The sequence below is a fragment of the Bactrocera dorsalis genome, unplaced genomic scaffold (assembly GCF_023373825.1).
Source record: "Bactrocera dorsalis isolate Fly_Bdor unplaced genomic scaffold, ASM2337382v1 BdCtg141, whole genome shotgun sequence".
Classification (NCBI taxonomy): domain Eukaryota; kingdom Metazoa; phylum Arthropoda; class Insecta; order Diptera; family Tephritidae; genus Bactrocera; species Bactrocera dorsalis.
In genome coordinates, this window is record NW_026038192.1 from 37,782 (window position 1) to 49,977 (window position 12,196).

Consider the following 12,196-nt stretch of genomic DNA (forward strand, 5'->3'; position numbering starts at 1 on the left):
TGGCGTCAAAACGAATAAGGGAATAAAGCGTGGTCCAAGAAGTGGTTGGACGAAACGATAAAGTGAACTAATTCCAGAGAAATGTATATAATATTATTAATTATTTCTGGTCATTTATGCAACCCTGTGACTACAGTAGTTGTCAATAACCAATTCTGGCCTGGAAAGTGAAGAAGCGCACGAATTGGGAAGGTAAAGAGAAATGGAAAAAATCAGTTCGTGTGTTGGGAAAATGGCTGACGGTGTTAATACAAATTCCGAGTGGAAAATTTATATTTAATTGTTTGAATATTATTAAATATGGTTGCAAATCGAATAAAATAAACTATAATTTCAATATATTTAAGATTTTATAAAATACTCCATATTAGGTGAGTTAAGAGGGACTCGAAAGTAGAAAATTTCCAAGAGTACAAAAAATGCTCTACGAATCTTAACTTGTGTAAAGATTGATCACGTTCTTTAAAGTGCTTTGTATAAAAAATGATTCTATTGCATTGATTGAAACGGCAATACTGGTGATAAGTAAAATTATTGAAATTAATATAAAAATTTGAACATTGGCTTACAAGAATTTCTGAAATATATGTGTATAATCGTTTACACTGTCTGTTCCAGTAATGGAAAATGAAAAGTGCACATTAATTTGTCCTCTTCACACCTAATGTCAGCCACTTGCCGGTAAAATAAGGTAGTATTGCCAGCTGTTGTAAAAAATATTGAACAAATAATCATCTTGGTAGAATTTTTGTATTCTGCCACTAATAAACAAATATATGTATAACAATTTCTTCACCAATTGCAGACAAATCGAATATATTAACATCGAAATTACTATTAGTCCATCTGTAGTCTTGGCAGAATTTTCTAACCATGAATAGTGCTTCTTATGACCTAAATGTTCACCAGGATCCTCATAATGTTCAGCATCAAGCACCGAATGAACGTTTATCACATCATACCAGTATTCAACCAGCCCTTGGTAACATTTTCCTCCCGCCTGCTTCGACTTTACCCATATCTGAGCATCAGCAATCAATACAATTACAACTTCCAAATGTTAGCACATGTGCAGAAAAGGGACGCGAAATTACCACAAATTCTATACCGATTACAACTACCGGAGCAACTGAATTATTCGGTCCACGTCAAATACCATTGACCACTACATTGGGCAAAACATTTTTCAATACGGCTATCCCTGGAATTCAACCATCATCACAGAGATTCTATAGCGGCGTAGCAACAACGTCTTTAACTTCTACATCATCAAATTCTGTGCAGCAAGCTAACCGGCCGCAGCATCAACATGGCAATACCATTTTAATAACAAATAATTTTTCTGCAAGTCAATATGGAGCTTCAGCGCAGATGCAACCACGAACAAATTCAGGAGTTATTAACAGCAGATCGTCAGCAGTTAATACACTCACGGGCTGTTACCACAACGGGAACGCCAATAATATTCGTATAATTACAACACTGCCAAACACGTTGCAACAACAACACCAACAACATATATATAACATGGCTAAAGATGAAGCAGCTGTTGGGCACGACGATATAATACAACTCCCACAGTTCTATCACACACCACATCAGCAATCTGCTTATCCTCAGCAGTTGTCGACAGCATTGCCTACTCATTTCACACAACAACATTTTTCTGCTCCAACTTCATCGGCGACATCTTTGCATATCACGCAAGATGATGCTCAACACCAATTCTTTGTGTCTATGTCAAATAACACAAACGATGGCGTAGCTACAGCAAATAATCTTTCATCTGCCTCAAAGCTGATGTCAACTCTTGCAGAAGAATCTTCAACGGTTGCTGATGGAGTTAACAGCTCACCCACATTGGTGTCTTCCCCCGCCACAACGACAAGTTCGAACTCAACCCTTGTGTTGGATCGTATTAATATTTGTATTAATAATCATTATAGCGATACTTCCGGCATAAATACTGCTTTAGAATCTACCGCAACAGTGGCGACTTCTGCAATAACATCACCTGATAATACATATACTTTAGCTACTCACACCCCACAACAGCCATCTCCAATTATACCAGCAATTCATCACAAAGTAGTGCTGGACCCGGTCAGTAATGGTGGAGCGATACATAGCGATTCTTACGCTAGCAACGATTCTACATTAGTGATCGATGAACCAGACTCTACAACAACAACTCCACATACTCCACCCACCTCCCCCGAAAATAGTACTTCACCACCTTTGTTATTAAATTTGGCGCCTACGAGAAGTACATTAGCTTCACAATCAACATCTTCTCAAATAATAATCGGAAATACATCAATTGAAACTAAAAGAAATAGTGTAACATCACAAACAACGGTTTGTACACCTTCAAAAAGGAGATTAATGAACAAAACCATTTCTAGTGCTTCGGGAGAACCCTTTGCAACAATTACGCAGAGTATTGACCTACTGGATGATGAAGAATGCGAATACGTCATTAGCGATGAGGAGAATGCAACTGATACTGAAAGAGTGACTAAAATGAATGAAATATCTGAAAACGACATTGTCGAAATAGAAGATAATGAAATAAAATTTTCAACTCCGGAGGCAATACGCATGAAAAACACAACGAAATGCGATGATGCTTCTTCTCCAAATCTTATATTACAGCAACATAACATTGCAGTATTACACGACTCAAGTGAAGATGTCGATTTGAAACACACAAAATCGGTGTCACCACAATCGCCTGCACCCGTAAAAATAACACAAGTTGCTGCTAATGAAACAGCCTCATCAGTAACCCTTCTTACACCACCAACACCCACTACTTCGTCTCCAAGTTCACTTGATAGCTTAATAGATGACAAGAAAACGGCAAATTCATCCGTTTCTTTATCAAAGTCCACTTTTATGATGGGCGAGGATGTGTTTATCCGAAAGGATGATGGCCGTCAATATCTAGGAACGGTTATCGGCAGCAGCGCTGATTCTGAGATGAGTAAGATACAAAAAATTCAGTACTTGATACGTTTTGACGATAACTCAGAGCTATGGTGCGGCATTGAAGAGATGAGGCGGCTGGAAAATAGTGGTGGGAATGGTAATGCTCAAATGTGTGTAGCGTGCAAGCGTGTCCAAGAACAAGATGTTATAGAAACATGTGAGGATTGTCGGCGTGGCTATCATCGTAGTTGTACCAGAGAAACCACACCGGGCAGCGGCGTTTGGTTTTGTCTTCGGTAAGCTCAAAATAAACTTCTAATATTTTCACAAATTTATAAAAATTTTAAAATTTAGTTGCAGTAAGCCTATGAAGGATCGATCAAAACTAGTGGACAAGCATTTGTGCATATCGTTAGTTCGAAACAATAAGTATGCATGAATAAGGTACTAACACAAGGAAAAAATACTATATATATTATCATTTCTTATAGATACAAGAGTAGTGACGAAATTTCCAAAATTTCGTCATCTTCACAACGGAATGCTCCTCCAGATATATATGAATTTCGTGTTGAAGAAAACGAAATATTTACTTCAGATGATGAAATCCCGATTAAACATATAATGGAGAAGAGTCGTAAAATAAAGGATTCAACACAAAATGTAAACACAAGTTGTTTGAGGCAAAAATCAGTCAAAAAGCATAATAATAACGATACTATATTGTGTGAGAAGATATCGGTTTTGGACGATGAAAATGCTAATGATGCTAATAGTACAATACAGTCTAGCCATTCAATAAGAAAAGAAAAATATGTATCTCCATTAAAGACACCCCAGTGTTTAACCGGAAGTATTAAACAGATCAGAGATGAGAGTGAATTTGATAACAAAATCGTTGATGGGGCACTTATGTCTAATGCAGTCAACCCCAATTCTGCGTCATTAGTATATAACAATGTGTCGCCAATGGTTTCAGAGCGGAACAGTCGTAAGCGCAAAGCATTTAAATTATCAAATTCCTACAAGGAGGTTGCTGCTGAGGCAGCCGCTAAGCGCTATGACAGCAGTCGCATCTGTGATTCGTCATCGGATGAGAATTCGTCCAGTAGTCGAGGTACATCACTTGATGTTATCATCCCACCGCCGAAAAACTTTTTAGGTCTTAATAACCCATTTCGCTTAATTACACCTAAAAAGAATATACCCGCATCCCAAACGACAGGAACTTCATCGGGATGTGTTCAAAACTTATTAAATTTTAATCGAAGCGGCACAATGATTAAAAGTAGTATTTTTAATACAACAGCTTTGGACTTCAGCTCTAAGCTGGCAGCGCTTAAAAACGCAGGTATTTTTTCAAATCTAAGTACAAGTAATTTAGCCAAGGCTGCCGGACAGCCCCGAACAGTACGCACAATCAAGCGAAGACTGAGTGCCAAAGACATAACAATTGGTCCGAATCAGGAGGTGCGGAGGAGACGAACTCGTCGCCTATCATCAAATGTGGAGGTGAAATGGTCAAATATATTTGTAAAACACTTATTTATTTTATACTATACTTTCAGGTTATTAGTACAACAACAATCAATCCATTTCCTAGGAACTTTTTCCCTATACATGCCAAAGACTTGCTTACTACACAAACCCAACTCACAACAACAAATACGACTAGAGTATTGTCCACATTTAACAAGCAACAAAGTCAACGTCAAACAACAACAGCTACAGCTGCATCATTTTCATCAATATCATCATCATCGTCATCGTCTTCGTCGCCGCCAGGCTCAACGAGTTCGGGGGTGGATGCACAAGTAGAACTAATACAACAAGCTAAACCGTCGCATGGTCGTCGTTTGAGGCAACGTCCCCAAAAGGTTTCACCCGCTAATAGTCGCCGTAGCTCAATTTCTAGTGCGAGCACTGTATCATCGACTAACTCATCCAGCAATATAACGTTGGCAACATTACAACAGCAACAACAGGCTTTACATAAAAATAACAACAAAAGCTCGAATGGGAATAGTATGCAAGATCTTAAACAGTCCGTTAAGGAGTACTTTGGTGGCGCAGTGAATCGCATTGAATCTGGTGAACAATTTTGCATTCGTGCCAAACGACAATTGGCCGATGGTCAGCGGCAATATCTAATTGAATGGGGTGATGTGGCAACAGCTTCGTCGCAAGCACAATTAACCCAAAAAATATCGCCGACAACAACAAAATTCACAACAGCGACGTTAGAATGTGAACACTAAAAGAAGCTACTTTTCCCGGACAAGATTTTTATTTTATGCAAGTTTACTGTGTATAAATAAGACTTAATCGTGGACATTTGTTCAAAAATCGCTGTCGGATACATTAAGTTATATACCAAAATTCGTGGAATATATTGGATATTTATATACAGTCATATGATTTTTACGATATTTGCTCATTTAAATGTTGCCTTAAATTATTGTGTTTGCATATATTTGGCATGCTAATTGTGAACAATGCGAATTGTAAGTAGAGCACTACAATATTTTTAAGTTCTTACTTTAATTTATATATTGGTACAGACTGTTTATAGTAAATTTAAGTCCCAATCGCATTAATTGGCTGTTATTTATTTTTTCCATTCTAAAAAAATATAAATACATGAACGAGTAAATTTAAACAAAACAAGAAATGTTTGCTTGACATTATCAGCAATGTTCGGTATTTTACTTTCACATACAAAGGAAGTAATTCGATTTGTGTATTTGTGTATTTCTAATGATATAGCACTTGATTTTGATTTACTTCAACCTACTATCAAACCATTAAACAAGTCTAATATTATATGAAACAATGCTGTAAAGATGTTGAATTGAATGATTACATTTCGTTTTATACTTTTCGTTTCAGTTATAATATTGTTTCCGCAAATTTGGGATATAAACATAAGTATGTATATTTCACGTATTTTTGAGTTATAATTTTCTTCACTGCCAGTTTTAGTTATGTATATTTAATGATTAAGTAACATATACATACATATAAGTATTAATTTCGAGGAGTGTACTGAATGAAAAGTTTAACATTATACAGGTTTGAAAGTGCAATGGCGCAAGTAGTAATATACACATACAAATTTATATATGTACATACATACATGAAACATACTTATATGCGCACTATGACAAGAGAGAACAGCCAAACTGAAATTTGGGTGGTTATGCGATTAAGTTTCTTTGGATCAAAATTCTGGTCAAACTTAAGCCCATTGCTGAGAAGTCTTGTAGCCAAAATCGGTATAGTAAATTAAGTAAAATTAAAGTTTTGCATCTATTACTAAATATCTTTATATATGGTAAATGTTAATTAGATTTTTTTTTATTGAGGATGATTCCAATAGCGAAATTGTTGTCTGGATGTTATATGTGGATAAAACATTTCCATTATTTTAGAAGCAACCCATAAATTTATTAATCTATTGACAGTTTTTTGAGTATTATAAATACGAATTAATTGAATTAAATGAAATATGTTTAGTATATAATATGTTTAATTGGGATGTCTATGTATTAAAAAAGTAAAAGGAAAAATAAATGTTTGTTTCAAAATATTTTATACACAAATCGTTTAAAGAAAAAACACCGAATAACAGCTTCAGTTCATATTAAAGAATATAGAATGATTTACTTATAACTGGTGTATCCATATGTTTGTACGTGCCAACATACATACATACATACTTACATAGGAAATAAATTTCTATAGCAACCCTTTCTTTATTTTGCATTCAGTTTTCTCGTTGACTGCTCTCCAATTTACAATTTCCATATATTTTTTAAATACATAATTTTAAATCTATGAAGATAAAATAATTGCCATGAACAACAAAAACGAATATGAAAATGGTAAGTAGGCCAGAATAAGATTAATAATTGCAATAGGAAGTTATATTTAATGTGCATTTGTGTGTTCCCTTTGGCAGCTGAGATGTCTGCCGAGCGAGCTGCTCAGGTTGCCAGTGTCATGCGTATTGTAAATGAGTCCATTGAGAAATTAAAGATATCTTTACTGATTCCTCGTGTGTTAGAGAACCCATTGACGGTTAGAAGACATTTGAAAGGAACAAAATATGAAAAGTGCTGGCATACCATTCAATCGTTCTTAATTATAAAGGTATGTACGTTTTGAAAGCGTTCATCTTTCATGCTATAATTTAGCAGTCTTCTCCACCCAACTTTAGAAAACGAATGAAAAAAAATTTAATCCTGAAGAAAATCTACAACTGTTACAATTAATTGACATGTTCCATGAAAACTATGAAATGTTGCATTCTTTGCCCGATTGGCTCGATGAATTGAGCGATGAGGATAAGTCTCTATTGAATGCTTTTACACTTTTGCAAAATATAGCTCAAGAGCGATTGAGTAAATCGGCGATGGCTGAGTTGGCAAAGGAAAAGAAAATTCATCAAGTTTATCATGATAACGAGCAGATGAAGAAAAATATAGCAGGTAAAATGTAGATTAAGGATTGTATAGGCGATTTCTATACACATTCAAGGGCACACTCTTTATTTTCTTAAAATATAGAATTCCAGGGAAAATTACACAATCAAAAAATTAACTTACGTTGGAAGCTAGCTGCAAAGGATGGTGTTATTAAAAAATATGAGGCTGATCTAGCATTTAAAAAATGGGACAATAATGTGCGCATTAGAGAAGAACTGTAAATATATTTTGTTTGCCTTCATATATTAAATACACTTATGAACCCATTAATCCATTCACGTTATTTAGCTTATCCATTGCTGTATTGCAGGGTGAAGTCCAGTAGACGAATTCACAATATACATATGGCGAGTGTTATAAAGCAAAAGGAACTGGAAGAAGAACTCGAGAGAACAAAGGCAGCTTATGAAAAAATGTTAAAACAAAACCTCTTACATGAAAAGGAGGTGCGTGATGAAAAGTAAGAAATAATGTTCAAACATACTTTTCAGTTTATGATTTTGTATTCAATTTAGATACCTAACTTTTTAGTAAACATTTTAACATCATAATTATAAATACTTCTAATAGTATGCATTTGAATATTTTTAGAAATAAACTACTCTTACAATTGCAAGCTTTGTTGAAAAAATTTGATCAGAATATTGGAGAAAAAATTAAAGAGAACGTTTACCTACAAGAAGAATACGACGAGCAGAAAAAACAGTTTGATGAATTTCTTATCGAATACCAACGAGAAGAGGCTGAATATGAAGCCATTGTTAAAACAAAAGAGGAGGAAGATCGTCGGAAGCACGAGGAACGAGTAATGCTATTCATGATGACGCGTGCAGCGAAAATTATCCAACGGGCTTTTCGGAGATATCGTCGTAGCAAGAAGAAAGTTGAAAAAAAGAAGGGCAAAAAGAAGCGCAATTAAATGTTTTATATATTTATGTGCACATACACTCCTCATGGATACACTTTAAATCTACGGTAGATGATTGAATCTAGGCACTCAATGAATTTTTAATACATCGAGAAACATTTGAGGAAAAATTATTTTGGAAAAATTGTAGTTTTCGTTCTGCATGTTTGTAAAAAACAAATAAAATAATTCTCGCAATCAACCAAAAAAAAGAAAATATTTTGTTTGATTCTTATCTCAAAAATGTCTCGTTTTTCCTTTCGCATTTTGATTGTGCAAAAAAAAGATTAAATGTCCGATAGTTAGCCAAATATTTTTTAATTCCGAAATCCGATTTTATGTGCATTTCAAATTTGTGAACATTTTTTTTTTTACTATTTCAATTGATACATACAAACATAATCGCCAACGTCAACAATAAAAGTGTGCCCGATACTACTGTGGAAATCCTTAAATAAGGTGTCCGTCGCTATAAAAATCGTCATTGCTGTCCTGTGAATATTTGGTTAAAAGCGGTGGTTTGCGAAAGGATTCATTTATTTTTCGATCAAAGGTAAATTATATTCCCTTTATAAATAGTGTTTAGGAACAATCACAAATTGTCTTAGAAGTGCATAAAATTTTACAATAATACATATATTGATGACGAAATGTATATGAATTTGTATTATGGTACTAAACAATCCTTGATCTATAAAGAAATTAGAAGTAGAGTGTAAGCACTCCATAACGTATTCGGATACTTGTTGCAACTCTGGGGTTCATCAATCGCATTCCATGATTGAGAGGTGAATGGAATATCGAAAATGGCGTATTCGTGTGAACCGAAAGAAAATGAAAATTGAATTGAGTCGTGTTGAGTCCGACGTGGTGAGTGGTCGTGTGGTAAATTAAGCTCGCGACTATCACATATTTTTGTGAAAAAATCATTTAAAAAACCAAAAAAAAAAATAAAAATATATAAAAATCAACAAAAAAAATTGCAAAAAGTAGCAAAAATCGAGCAAGTGTATAAAACGTAAGTAAAATTACAGAATAATGTAGTCATGTATAACCGATAAAAGTGAAATTCGATTGTGGCGTGGCATGGCGAAGCAAAGCTAAAGAAAAATGGTGGTCGTTTATGCACACGAGGTTTTCATGAAGAGGGTTCGTGAGGGGAAAACCCAGAATAACACATGTAAAATTGTTTGAAATTTTATTTTATATATTTATGAAAGGTGTTCGAAATTTATAACAATTTTTGTATTAAATTTAATTTCTTGTTGGTATTGCTATACTGAATAGCAATTGCCAGCGCCGCATTAGTACGAAACGTGTTTCTTGGGGTTGCCACTTTATTGTTAGCATTTTAACTTGAAAATTTTGCTGTACTATAATAATACTTAATAACTAATTTGTTTCTATTTACAGTTCTTTTAAGTTTTTCTTTTGTGTAGATTTTTCTCTTCAACGTTATTGAAGAGAGCGATTGAAAGAAGCGTGCAAAGATAAATTGTATCCGACAGATAAAAAAAAAAATGAATTCTGGAGGACCCAACTATCAAATGGCATCACTTTATGTTGGCGATTTACATCAGGATATAAACGAGGCTGGTTTATTTGAGAAATTTTCAACCGCTGGTCCGGTATTATCCATTCGAGTTTGCCGTGATGTAATTACACGTCGTTCACTGGGCTATGCCTATGTAAATTTCCAGCAACCAGCAGACGGTAAGTAGCGAAATATGAAGAGAAATTCCAAGAAAATTTTCTATAGTTTTTTTTTTTGAAGATATAATATATTTATGTTGCGAATAATAGTCGATTTGATATGTAGCGGAAGTGTACTTTTTAAATTGGAGTGTTTATAGATTATGTGATCTGGCATTACTATAGTTTTCACCACATGTGTCAGCCATTTTTAATTCCAGTGTATATATTTGTACCTGATTTACAGGCTATCATGGGGAAACAAAAGCAATTTTCTTTGTTTCCGTTTTTACTAATGTTTTCATCATTAGCTCTGGACCGTAGGTTACTCAGATATTTTCAGTCAATGTTTATTAATTACAAATCCTGTTACGTATATTTATATATATATACCAAATATTTTGTATACATATATGTATGAATATATTTGGAATTCCCTAAAAAAATGTCACGTATGCAGAATTCATGATTTTTTTTTTCAACTTTCACTACTTTATGTACTCGTATTGTAATTTACTTACGTTATTTTTTTTTTATCTGGGGTTCAGTGACTTCACATTGATATGTACATATTTATACTTTTATGTACATAGATATATATTTTTTAAAAACACTTTATATTTGTTAGACTGTCAATTAGGTGAGCAATAATTATATTTAAATTGAGTATTTCGCATAGGAATTTAGTTTCATCTTATATTTACGTTTTTTTTTTAATTTTAGTGCAAATGCTACGTTGACACTTTCGCACGTGCTTTGCATGACAAGCACATCTGTGAAAAGAAATTTTACAATATGACTTAGTAATACCGCGATAAAGAGATATCGATGCATGTTGTTGTAACAAGAGTTTTTAATTTTAAAAAAGTTTGTAAAACCTTTGTAGAACAAGTATTGAAGAACAAATCAAGTATATTTGTTATTAGTATCACAATGCATTTTTCGTAACGTAGTTTATGAGTTACCAAGTGCCCACGGACTATACAGAAAATGCAAGAAAAAGATCGCTTTACTTACCATGCTGTTCTAATTAAATCTTATACTTGGCATCATTAGTAAGCGAACAAAGAAAACTTGCTTTAATAACATATGTATTATTTCAATTATGATTTTGTTTATAAAATTTTTTAAAGGTTTGTCAGAATTATTTTTAAAACTACTGTTTTTCAATTTGAGGAAAACGAAACTTTTTTTTACCATTGAATTCCATTAATAACTAAAATATTTATTTTACTTACTTTTTTAACAGCGGAACGTGCGTTAGATACGATGAATTTTGATTTAATTCGTAACAAGCCTATACGCATTATGTGGTCACAGCGGGACCCATCTTTGCGTCGTTCGGGCGTGGGAAATGTCTTTATTAAAAATCTTGATAAAAGTATTGACAATAAGGCGATTTATGACACTTTTTCTGCGTTTGGCAACATATTGAGTTGTAAAGTTGCAACCGACGAAAAGGGCAATTCAAAAGGATATGGTTTCGTACATTTTGAAACCGAAGAATCAGCTAACACTTCGATAGAAAAGGTCAATGGCATGTTGTTAAATGCTAAAAAAGTCTACGTAGGTAAATTCATTCCACGCAAGGAACGCGAGAAGGAATTGGGAGAAAAAGCAAAACTGTTTACTAATGTGTACGTAAAGAATTTTGGAGAAGATTTTGATGACGAGAAGTTGAAGGAGTTATTTGAGCCTTTCGGGAAAATAACCAGCTATAAGGTAAGTTAATCCTATTTAACATTATAAGCAAGCATCAATATATACAGCTTACTACCCATTGATTGTTTGGTAAACTTGCCAAACGATTAAGATTTATAGCTGTAAAAGAAACAACCAGATTCTGTACTTACCATGTCGATGGATCCTCCAGATCACTTGACAAAAGTTGACGAATCACAAGTTTCCAATAAAGTGTACTATATAAATATCAGTTGGTCTAGGTCTCGAAAATTAAGAAAATTACACAGCTTACTACCCATTGATTGTTTGGTAAACTTGCCAAACGATTAAGATTTATAGCTGTAAAAGAAACAACCAGATTCTGTACTTACCATGTCGATGGATCCTCCAGATCACTTGACAAAAGTTGTCGAATCACAAGTTTCCAATAAAGTGTACTATATAAATATCAGTTGGTCTAGGTCTCGAAAATTAAGAAAATTACACAGCTTACAAC

The 12,196-nt window shown here is 33.9% G+C and overlaps 3 protein-coding genes across 6 annotated transcripts; all 3 read left to right on the plus strand.

Moving 5' to 3' along the window:
- Positions 1 to 32: 32 nt before the first annotated feature.
- Positions 33 to 6,520, plus strand: LOC105228082 (uncharacterized). 3 transcript variants are annotated; one of them, XM_049461826.1, is made up of 6 exons: positions 33 to 371; positions 619 to 691; positions 806 to 3,227; positions 3,286 to 3,360; positions 3,423 to 4,443; positions 4,500 to 6,520. In XM_049461826.1, exons 3-6 carry the CDS (start codon positions 874 to 876, stop codon positions 5,187 to 5,189), a joined length of 4,140 nt encoding a protein of 1,379 aa, XP_049317783.1. In that variant the 5' UTR covers positions 33 to 371; positions 619 to 691; positions 806 to 873; the 3' UTR covers positions 5,190 to 6,520. The 3 variants fall into 3 exon arrangements, with proteins under 3 accessions (XP_049317783.1, XP_011206000.2, XP_011206002.2); XM_011207698.4 differs by having other exon boundaries at positions 33 to 691; XM_011207700.4 differs by lacking the exon at positions 619 to 691 and having other exon boundaries at positions 34 to 371.
- LOC105228085 (meiosis-specific nuclear structural protein 1) lies at positions 5,295 to 8,698 on the plus strand. Its single transcript, XM_019990945.3, has 8 exons — positions 5,295 to 5,435; positions 5,821 to 5,859; positions 6,702 to 6,815; positions 6,893 to 7,083; positions 7,151 to 7,421; positions 7,500 to 7,635; positions 7,729 to 7,878; positions 8,010 to 8,698. Exons 3-8 carry the CDS (start codon positions 6,788 to 6,790, stop codon positions 8,335 to 8,337), a joined length of 1,104 nt encoding a protein of 367 aa, XP_019846504.2. The 5' UTR covers positions 5,295 to 5,435; positions 5,821 to 5,859; positions 6,702 to 6,787; the 3' UTR covers positions 8,338 to 8,698.
- Positions 8,699 to 8,736: 38 nt separating this feature from the next.
- LOC125780159 (polyadenylate-binding protein) lies at positions 8,737 to 11,763 on the plus strand. 2 transcript variants are annotated; one of them, XM_049461832.1, is made up of 3 exons: positions 8,737 to 8,878; positions 9,739 to 10,038; positions 11,267 to 11,763. In XM_049461832.1, exons 2-3 carry the CDS (start codon positions 9,846 to 9,848, stop codon positions 11,746 to 11,748), a joined length of 675 nt encoding a protein of 224 aa, XP_049317789.1. In that variant the 5' UTR covers positions 8,737 to 8,878; positions 9,739 to 9,845; the 3' UTR covers positions 11,749 to 11,763. The 2 variants fall into 2 exon arrangements, with proteins under 2 accessions (XP_049317789.1, XP_049317788.1); XM_049461831.1 differs by lacking the exon at positions 8,737 to 8,878 and adding an exon at positions 9,163 to 9,343.
- Positions 11,764 to 12,196: the final 433 nt, after the last annotated feature.

Excerpts from the sequence above, each read along its gene's own strand:
- LOC105228082 (XM_011207698.4), top strand. The coding sequence starts at position 874 with ATGAATAGTGCTTCTTATGACCTAAATGTTCACCAGGATCCTCATAAT. Across the intron at positions 3,361-3,422 it reads TCGTTAGTTCGAAACAATAA|ATACAAGAGTAGTGACGAAA; the intron begins GTATGCATGAAT and ends CATTTCTTATAG. Across the intron at positions 4,444-4,499 it reads GCCTATCATCAAATGTGGAG|GTTATTAGTACAACAACAAT; the intron begins GTGAAATGGTCA and ends CTATACTTTCAG.
- LOC105228085 (XM_019990945.3), top strand. The coding sequence starts at position 6,788 with ATGAACAACAAAAACGAATATGAAAATG. Across the intron at positions 6,816-6,892 it reads CAAAAACGAATATGAAAATG|CTGAGATGTCTGCCGAGCGA; the intron begins GTAAGTAGGCCA and ends TCCCTTTGGCAG. Across the intron at positions 7,879-8,009 it reads AAGGAGGTGCGTGATGAAAA|AAATAAACTACTCTTACAAT; the intron begins GTAAGAAATAAT and ends GAATATTTTTAG.
- LOC125780159 (XM_049461832.1), top strand. The coding sequence starts at position 9,846 with ATGAATTCTGGAGGACCCAACTATCAAATGGCATCACTTTATGTTGGC. Across the intron at positions 10,039-11,266 it reads TTTCCAGCAACCAGCAGACG|CGGAACGTGCGTTAGATACG; the intron begins GTAAGTAGCGAA and ends CTTTTTTAACAG.